This window comes from Rhincodon typus, chromosome 48 (assembly GCF_021869965.1).
Source record: "Rhincodon typus isolate 14 chromosome 48, sRhiTyp1.1, whole genome shotgun sequence".
NCBI lineage: Eukaryota > Metazoa > Chordata > Chondrichthyes > Orectolobiformes > Rhincodontidae > Rhincodon > Rhincodon typus.
Window position 1 is genome coordinate 4986686 of NC_063379.1, and position 9988 is coordinate 4996673.

Below are 9988 nucleotides of genomic sequence, written 5' to 3' on the forward strand. Positions count from 1 at the left end.
GGATAGGTGGAGAGGAAACAAACAGGTCGAAGAGGCGGGGATGGAGCCAGTAAAGGTGAGTGTAGGTAGGGAGTTAGGAAGGGGATAGGTCAGTCCAGGGAGGACGGACAGGTCAAGGGGGTGGGATGAGGTTGGTCGGTAGGAGATGGAGGTGAGGCTTGAGGTGGGAGGAAGAACAGGTTAGGTTGTGCACTTCAATTAAGTTTCACAATTTGCAGATTGTTTTTTCTGATGAACTAGCGTATACATCCTGATTTGACAAACTAACATTTTGCAGCATCATAGGAGCAGGAAAGCTTGAAGAAGGGTCCAGGCCTGAAACGTCAGCCTCTCTGCTCCTATGATGCTGCTTGGCCTGCTGTGTTCATCCAGCCCTGCACCTTGTTGTCTCGGATTCTCCAGCATCTGCAGTTCCTACTATCTCTGATACAATTTTCCTCCTTTACCTTGGGATTGCAATCGGCCAGGAGCAGTTTTCAATTGGATCTGCTGGGAGCTGTAGTTGGAAATTCAGCGTAATTTTAATCGGTTAGCTTGGGGCTGCAGTTTTAATCGGTCGGGTCGGGATTTTAACTGAAGTTTTAGAGCGCTAGCCGATCTGCGAGGGAGTGTCATCGGAAACCTGGAGCAGGTTGAATCGACCGTAGTTCGCAAGGGATGACTCGATTTGAGGAGCTCGGGGATTGCAGTTGGGAATTCGGGCTGGTCTTTGATTGATTAGCAAGGGATTACAACCGGAAAATGAGACTAAATGTTCGTTGATCAGGTAGGAATTGTGAATTCTAGATCCCGAATGCTTTGCTAGAAATCTTGTGATTAGCTTGTTTGGGGTTGTAATTGACAAATTATAGACTGTAAGTGGTTCAGATATTTTAATTGATGAACTTGCGATGGTTAATGGGTCAGTTATGGATTGAAAATTGTTGGTGAGTGGTTAGGAAGGTTGTGATTGTTTAGTTTGAGATTGAAATGGCTTTGAAGAGAATTTAATTGGTTGGTTAGTGATTATAATTAGTTAGTCAATAACTCTCATTGTGTGTGAAAGAAATACAGAGAGTTTGGGCTTATTGTGCACTCTCCTGGATGTCAAAGGAAGTGCGACATAGGCAGACTGTGGGGGTTTTTGATGTTGGCTGTAACCTGCCCAGGGTTACTGTAACCTCACACACAGCACGGCGAGGAAGGGCAGTATGAGAATGGCCTCCTCCTTCATCGCGATCAGAGAGGAACAAGGGGTAGGGGGGAGATTGTGAGCTGGCAACGCGTTCGAGGTTCGACCGTTTGTGGCATCCTGTGCTGTCAGGAGCTGGACCGCCCAGTCAGCGGATTCGCCTGGGAATCAGCTCCCGTGTGGAACAGAAATCGACCCCCCCACCCGCCGAGACTGGCTGATAAATATTGTCAGCTTCATAGCGAAGTGGGGAGCAAGGGGAGATCAACCAGGAGGTTAGGGCCCGGGATCGACAGGAGGTTATGGCCCAGGATCAACTGATCAGGCGGGTAGGGCCCAGGATCCAGTCGCAGCTGGATCACCCCTCAGCTTTCTGCACTCCTCCGATTGCGGATGCAATTTCACAAATTTCCTTGGATCCCATGGGCTCTCAGTCTCCCACACAGGATCCTGTCAAAAGCTGTCTGAAGTCCAAGCAGACAACGTCGAAAGCATCTCCCTCATCGACACAACTAGTCACCCTCACCGAAAAGTTCAGTCAAGTCAATCTAACATGACCTCTCCTTAACAACACTGACTGTTCCTGATTAATCCCTCCCTCCCTCTCCTCATTCGGATTAATTCTGTCCCTCAGAATTGTTTCTGATCGTTTCCCCATCATTGAGGTTGGACTGTTCTGCAGATTCCCTGGTGAATTGCTTGTTCCCGTCTTGCGTGAAGACACTACATTTGCCGTCCTCCAGTCCTCTGGCACCTCTCCTGTAGTCAGCGATAAATTGAAAACTTTTACCAGTGCACCTTCTGTGACCTCTCGCTCGACAGCCCAGGCTACATTCCATCTGGCCCTGGAGGTTTGTCTACTCTTAAACCTGCCAGACCACTCAGAGCCCCCTTTGTTTTCAATGATATCCCAATCTTTCTTCCTGGTTTTTATCCCCACACCATCCCTCCCACTGGTGAACCAAAGGATTCATTTGGAACCATACCTACATCCTCTGACTCCACACGCAAATCACTGTTGTATTCCTTAATAGTCCCTACTCTTGCCCTCATTATTCCTTATTGCACCAGTAAATAAATTGAGGATTTTCCCTTATTTTACCTGCCAGTATCTTTTCATGTCCCCTTATTGTTCTCTTAATCTTTTTAACCTCTGTCTTGCACATTCTACATACCTCCAGAACCTCTGCTGTTTTGAGCCCTCACTATTTGCGATAAGCCTCCCTTTTTATCCTTATCCAATCCTCCGCTATCCAGGGATTCCTGGATTTGTTGGTCCCACTCTGAATCTCCAGTGGAACATTTCGGCCCTGTGCGCTCCCTATTTCCTTTCTGAATGCACTGAGACAGAATGATACATAAGAATCTGCTCCCAGTCCACTGTGGCCAAATCATATTTGATCTTAGTAAAAATCAGCCGCTTCCCCCACCCCCACCCCCACCAAGTTTAGAACTTTGATTTCAGGCCCATCCCTGTCCTTTCCCATAAATCTCTTGAACCGAACTGAATTATGATCGCTATTTCCTAAGTGCTCCCCCACGGACCCTTCCATCACTTGCCTGCCTTCATTCCCGAGAATTAACTCCGGGACTGCCCCGCTGCTGTATTATTTATACACTCATGTGAAATTTCGCTAAATATGTGATCTTCCATTTCACTCAGACCCTGCAATGTGAGTGCTTCTTTGTGGTTATAAGTTCCACCCATATGGCCTCATTTTAGGAGCCCTCTAAGATGTCTTCCCCTCTTTACTGCCCTAATGGATTCCCTGACCTACTACGACCCCTCCTCTCCTTCCTTTACCTCCTTCCCTGTCTCACCAGAAGATCCTGAATCCCCGGAACCTTGGGCTGCCAATCCAGCACGATCCAGCTCCCGCAAACGTGTCTCTATGACAGCCACGGCGTCGACCACCCCATATATCAATTGATGTTCCCGGCTCATCTGCCTCGTTCGCCAGCCTCCTTGAATGAGGATAACCACCGCCCAGACTCTCTAAACCCCCTCGGCCCACATTGGCTATGCCTCCTTGGTTCGTGAGCTGTCTCTGCTGATGTAGGCCACGTAACCCTTCCTACTGAACAGCCGGCCTGTCTGGATCCAGGCCTCCTGCTGAGTTAGGCTAGACTGACCAGGTTGGTTCACCAATCGGCTAGAGGGTGATCAACTACTTAGCTATGCCGGTGATTGACCAATCGGCTAGAGGGTGATCAACCGCCCAGCTATGCTGGTGATTGACCAATCAGCTAGAGGGTGATCAACCACCCAGCTATGCCTGTGATAGACCAATCAGCTAGAGGGTGATCAACCACCCAGCTATGCCTGTGATTGACCAATCCGCTAGAGGGTGATCAACCACCCAGCTATGCCTGTGATTGACCAATCGGCAAGAGGCCCATGGATTGACTCAAGGGTGATTTGCTAGATCATTAGGAAGGAGGGGCCACTCAGGATTGCCTGCCGGTTGACCTGTTGCTTTCATGAACCACCTCTAACCCCACCCTTACCCCGCCGCAACGCCCATTGAAAGGTCACATGTCTTCTTGTTCCCGCAGGAGGAGGTCAGAGGTCAGGCGGTCTCCCTGAGCGACGCTGAGGACGGCTGGGCCTGGAAGAGGGTGGGCTCCTCGGAGCTGCTGGCCCGGGCCTTCCACAGCGCCAACCTGGTCGGGGGCAGGCTGCTGGTGTTCGGGGGGGCGAGGTCGGCCGATCCCCGGGACCCCCCCTCGGGGACCTGCTAGTCCTGGAGCCCTCGGGCCTGGCGGTCGAGAGGGTGGTGTCGGGAGGCCCAGCCCGCAGTCACCATGGGGCAGTGACCCTCCACGATCGCTGGCTGGTGGTGGTGGGTGGCTGGGATGGCAAGAGGAGGCTGGCAGATGTCCACAGCTTCGACCTGGCACCAGGCGGGGGCTGGAGGGAGCTGAGCCGGGCAGCGGGGAACCAGGCCCCAGTGGGCCTCAGTGGGCACACATGCACCAAGCTCTCGGACCATGAGGTGCTGGTGCTGGGCAGAGAAGGTGGGGTCCACACCCAGAGGAGATTCGCCAGTATCTTCAGGCTGCACATCGATGCCTACTCGCACACGTACTGGTAAGTACCAGGGCTTGGGAGTGGGCAAAATGTTGAACCAATCCCACTGCCCCGTGCCCTCCCCATATCCCTTTATCCATCCCCAAACTAATCCCACTGCCCCGCTCTCTCCCCATATCCCTGTATCCATCCCCAAACTAATCCCACTGCCCCGCTCCCTCCCCATGTCCCTGTATCAATCCCCAAACTAATCCCACTGCCCCGCTCCATCCCCATATCCCTGTATCCATCCCCACACTAATCCCACTGCCCCGCTCATTGCCCATATCCCTGTATCAACCCCCACACTAATCCCACTGCCCCGCTCTCTCCGCAACTCCCTGTATCAATAATCCCGAGGAAATGGGGGATGAGGAAGAACGCAGAGATGCTGACGGGACAGAACAGGGGTGTGGGACTGACTGGAGACCTGTTTGAAAAGGGCCTACACAGGCTCAAAGGGCTGAATGATCTCATCCCAGATAATTTTTAATGTTTTGAGGTTTAATGGAGCGATGGCAGGATTAGTACTGAATGGGATCACTGTGTTCCTATCGCTTCACGGTGGGCTCTGACGCTCTCGAGATGTAGAGCTGTGCTGGACAGAAACAGACCCTTCGGTCCAACTTGTCCATGCCGACCTGTTATCCTAAATTAATCTGGTCCCATTTGCCAGCATTTGGTCCATATCCCTCTAAAGCCTTCCTATTCATGTCCCCATCCAGATGCCTTTTAAATGTTGTAATTGTACCAGCCTCCACCACTTCCTCTGGCAGCTCGTTCCATACACACACCACCCTCTGTGTGAAAATGTTGCCCCTCAGGTCCCTTTTAAATCTTCCCCCTCGCACCTTAAACCTATGTCCCTCCAGTTTTGGACTCCCCCCTCCCCACCCCAGGGAAAAGACCTTGTCTATTCACCCTATCCATGCCCCTCATGATTTTATAAACCTCTATAAGGTCACACCCCCTCCCCTCAGCCTCCGACGCTCCAGGGAATATAGCCCCAGCCTCTCTCAAAATTCCAACAGCACAGAAAGAGGCCATTCAGCCCACTGAATGTGCACCCACCCTCCACAGAGTATCCCACCACATTCCCATGAACCGTGCGTTTCCCATGGCTAATCCAAACAGCCTGTACATCCCTCTCCCTCCCCCCCCCCCCCATTTATAAGTCTTTGCAAATCCTTTTGCGCTCTTCTCCCAGTTTAATAACGTCCTTGCTCGAGCAGAATTGTACACAGTACTCCAGAACGTGACCTTGCCAAAGTCTTGTGCAGCCATGGCGTTGTACTGCCTTTAAAGAAGGTATGACGCCTGACGCTGCCGCTCGATTCCCAATCTGTTCCAGGTACAAGGAATGTGAGTCAAGGACAGCTTCGAGATCAGGACACACCGCCATCCTGACCCACGTGCATGGGCGCAAGGCAGCAGGGTACCAACTCCTGGTTTTTGGAGGCCGAAATTCCGCTGAGATCGAGCCTGTGGAGGTCTGGACGGAAGGAGACGTCAGGGTGAGTGTCCGAGAGAGAAGGAGTGGGGCGGGGAGAGCGCGAAAGACGAGAGGATGGTTTGACGACTAATCTGCTCCCTTCTCCGCCAATAGCCAGAGCACGTGCACGCTCCTGGACTGGTCGACCACCTCCGCTTCCTCATCAGCTCGGGAACAGCGACCTCCAGGAGGCCTGGAGCGCTGCGCCATCACTCAATGACCCTGGTGGGACCCTTCGCTGTGCTCTATGGGGGAGAGTGTTTCAATAAGACCACCGACACCGTCTGCAACGACCTCTTCATCTATGACACACGTACGTTACAAACCGCGCAGTGCTGACGGTGTACAGGGAGCTTTACACTATACATAAAACAGTCCTGGGAGTGTTTGACGGGGGGACAGATTTACTCTGTATCTAACCCCGTGCTGTCCCTGTCCAGGGAGTGTTTGATGGGGGGACAGTGTAGAGGAAGCTTTACTCTGTATCTAACCCTGTGCTGTCCCTGTCCTGGGAGTGTTTGATGGGGGAGACAGTGTAGAGGGAGCTTTACTCTGTATCTAACCCCGTGCTGTCCCTGTCCTGGGAGTGTTTGATGGGGGAGACAGTGTAGAGGGAGCTTTACTCTGTATCTAACCCCCTGCTGTCCCTGTCCTGGGAGTGTTTGATGAGGTTTGGGGGAGGCGAGAGAGACCATGTAGAGAGGTGTTTAGGTGAATTTTAAATGCGTACTGATCCGGCTGTATTTTCCCAGGGTCCCCAGGAGGGATGTGGTACCACGTCTCCAACAAAGACCCTCAGATGAAGAGGTTTGGTCATTGGGTGGTGGTGATGGCGGACCGTCTGTGCCTGATCGGGGGGAGAGGCCAAGATGGCAAGAGCTGCAGCTCCCATATCTACACCCTGGGCCCGAAAAGCTGACTGCCACTTTGAGAGGAGAGGGAATCGGGAATCTTTCAAAATAAAAAATAACCTGCAGGGTTCCTGCAGATCGTGGCCACAATTTTTTGGTTTTTGTTCGTCATTTATGATTCAGATGAGAAAATGAAATACATGGTTAGGAAGTTTGCAGATGAATGCAAAGTGATATAGCAAACAGAGCAGGTTATGTAACAGAAAGGGATCTTGATCAGTTGGGTCAATGGGCTGAGGAGTGGAAGATAAAAGGGTTTAATTTGGATAAATGCTAGGTATTGCAATTTGGTAAAACAAACAAGAGTGGGGTTTACACAATTAAATGCTTGTGTAGCATTGTAGAACGGGAGACCTTAGGGTTCAGAATGCTTTGAAGTTTGTGTCACATGTAGACAGGGTGGTTAAGAAGGTGTTTAGTACGCTTGCCTTCATTGCTCAGACCTTTGAGTGTAGGAGTTGGGACGTCATGTTGAGGTTGTACAGGACATTGGTGAGGCCTCTTCTGGAGAACTGTGTCCAGTTCTGGTCACCCTGTTATGGGAAGGATATTATCAAACTGGCGTGGGTTCAGGAGAGATTTACCAGGATTGGAGGGTTTGAGTTATAAGGAGATGCTGGGACTTTTTCCACGAGTGCGTAGGAGATTGAAGGCTGACCTTTTGAAGGTTTATAAAATGAGCTGTTGTAGGTTGCAACGGGACATTGACAGGATGCAGAACTGGACAACAAAGTGGCAGATGGAATTCAACCCAGAAAAGTGTGAAGTGATTCATTTTGGAAAGTCAAATTTGAATGCAGAATACAGGGTTAGTGGCAGGATTCTTGGCAGTGTGGAGGAACAGAGGGATCTTGGGGTCCACGTCCATAGATCCCTCAAAGTTGTGACCCAAGTTGATAGATTTGTAAAGAAGGCGTATGGTGTGTCAGCTTTCATTGGCAGGGGAATTGAGTTTAAGAGCTGCGAGGTTATGCTGCAGCTCTATAAAACCCTGGTTAGACCACACTTGGAATATTGTGTTCAGTTCTGGTCGCCTCATTATAGGAAAGATGTGAAAGCTTTAGAGAGGGTGCAGAGGAGATTTACCAGGATGCTGCCTGGACTGGAGGGCAGGTCTTATGAGGAAAGGTTGAGGGAGCTAGGGATTTTCTCATAGGAGCGAAGAAGGATGAGAGGTGACTTGATAGAGGTGTACAAGATGATGAGAGGCACAGATAGAGTGAATAGCCGGAGACTTTTTCCCAGGGCGGAAATGACTATTACGAGGAGGCATAATTTTAAGGTGATTGGAGGAAGGTATAGGGGAGATGTCAGAGGTAGGTTCTTCACACAGAGAGTGGTGGGTGTGTGGAATGCGCTGCCAGCAGTGGTAGTGGAGTCAGATATTTTTAAGCGACTCTTGGATAGACACATGGAAGGATAGTAAAATGTAGGGTACGAACAATAGATTGATCTTAGTAGGATAATAGGTCGGCACGACATCATGGGCCGAAGGGCCTGTACTGTACTGTTCTACGTTCACCCATAACAGCTGACTACTTATCCCATTATGATAACCCCACCTTCAACTTGGTGGGATGAAACACTCCCCACTTGCCCCTGGATGGGGGCAGCCCCAACAACACTCAAGAAGCTCGACACCATCCAGGACAAAGCAGCGCCCCCCCTTGATTGGCACCACATCCACAAACATCCCACTCCCTCCCCCCACCGACGCTCAGTCGCAGCAGTGTGTACCATCTACAAGATGCACTGCAGAAATTCACCAAAGATCCTCAGGCAGCACCTTCCAAACCCATGGCCACTTCCATCCAGAAGGACAAAGGGCAGCAGATACATGGGACCCCCCACCCCCTGCAAGTTCCCCTCCGAGCCACTCACCATCCTGACTTGGAAATATATCGCTGTTCCTTCAGTGTCGCTGGGTCAGAATCCCTGGAATTCCCTCCCTGAGGGGACATTGTGGACTCTAGAGGGCAGCTCACCACCACTTTTTCAAGGGGTCGACTCAGGATGTTTAATAAACACAGGTATCGCTGGCTGCCTAACCTCCCAGGGGCAACAGGAGACTCTCAGGGTCCACTCCACTCCAACAGATGGAAACCATCCCCTTAATAGGTTGGCACAACATTGTGGGCCGAAGGGCCTGTACTGTACTATACTGTTCCATGTTTTAATAGATTACACAAACAGGAAGAGGCCATTCTGCCTCAGCAAACCAGCAATAGTGGATCAAGAGGTCTATTCAGCATCATCATCCCCCAATCCTGTCGTACACAGGAACAGGGGGCACTCTGCGTCCCCAGCTGGACCCTGTTGATATTTCAGGAGGTGATCAGTAAACTCAGGTCTGGCTCAAGGGGGGAGCTCTTTTTAAAAAAAAAGTGGAACTCATGACCACAAGGGACATGTTTTCAGGCAAACATCTTCAGTGCAGAGAGAGAGAGAGAGTGTGGGTGCAGAGGAAGACTTGGAGGAGACAGTCAATATTCAAACAAATAGTTTTATTAACAGAGTTACAGAGAACGCAAAGAAGAAAACCCAGGAAGTCATGCTAAACCTCGCTAAGAGGCTGGTTCAATCCTGACTGAAGTTCAGGTAAACGTTACAGAAAGGTGGGGTAAAAAGAGGGGAGAGTGGGATGAAATAGGACAGTCCTCTTGCACTGCCAGCACGGGACACAACGGGCTGAATGGCTCCGCAGCCAAGCGCGATTCTAAAACAAAGACACGACAAGCCTGAGGAAGGGAGTGGGAGAGGAATGGAAGGCAAAGGAGGGATGGTGGATTGAAACTCAGGAATAGAGTACCCGAGAGGATGGGTTGGGTGACAATTTGGGGAGGGGGGGGTGGAAAATGGAAAAAGAGAAGCTGAAATGTCAAACTTCCAGTCAAAGTACAATTGTCAATGTGACGTTTAGAAATTCAACTACAGTGACAACCAGAAGCCTTTGAAGCCCTATGCAGTAACACCGACGCGCTGTTGCCGCCCAAGGTCGAAGTGCCACCGGACTTTCACGAGGGCATTCGCAGGCCTTGGCTCCACTCCCAACACACGTCATGGGAGGGGGGGCTGAAATTAACAAAAAAAAAGCCACGTGCAGGGAACAGAGGGGGTGCGCCCCAGCTGCTCTGCGGTCACAGCCTAGGAGACCAGCACTCCAGTGCCCCCTGAGCGTGCCCTGGACTCTCCATCGCGGGCAGCTTTCTCGTCTTCGTTCATCAGCCGAATGTTGTACTTCTCCCGGTACTCATTCAGCTCACGGCCTTTACTCTGCATCTGGGCATTCAAGTTCTCGATCAGCTTCACCAGCTTAGGGCCAGCCAGGGAGGGGGGGGGGGGGG

General features: G+C 51.0%; 2 protein-coding genes across 2 annotated transcripts in view; one reads left to right on the top strand and one right to left on the bottom strand.

Annotated features, from left to right (window-relative positions):
- The first annotated feature begins 260 nt into the window (after positions 1-260).
- LOC109926599 (kelch domain-containing protein 9) lies at positions 261-6734 on the top strand. The gene is given in 6 exon segments (XM_048620875.1): positions 261-766; positions 3728-3890; positions 3893-4262; positions 5593-5755; positions 5848-6046; positions 6486-6734. Coding segments are annotated over 6 exon segments (1077 nt in total). The 5' UTR covers positions 261-751; the 3' UTR covers positions 6653-6734.
- A 2399-nt stretch (positions 6735-9133) lies between these two features.
- Positions 9134-9988, bottom strand: part of pfdn2 (prefoldin subunit 2) — a gene marked incomplete at its 5' end in the record, with an annotated part of 1995 nt that continues 1140 nt past the window's right edge. The window contains one exon of the mRNA XM_048620761.1: positions 9134-9956. Coding sequence (XP_048476718.1) covers positions 9789-9956 — 168 coding nt within the window. The remainder of the gene's footprint in view (positions 9957-9988) is intronic.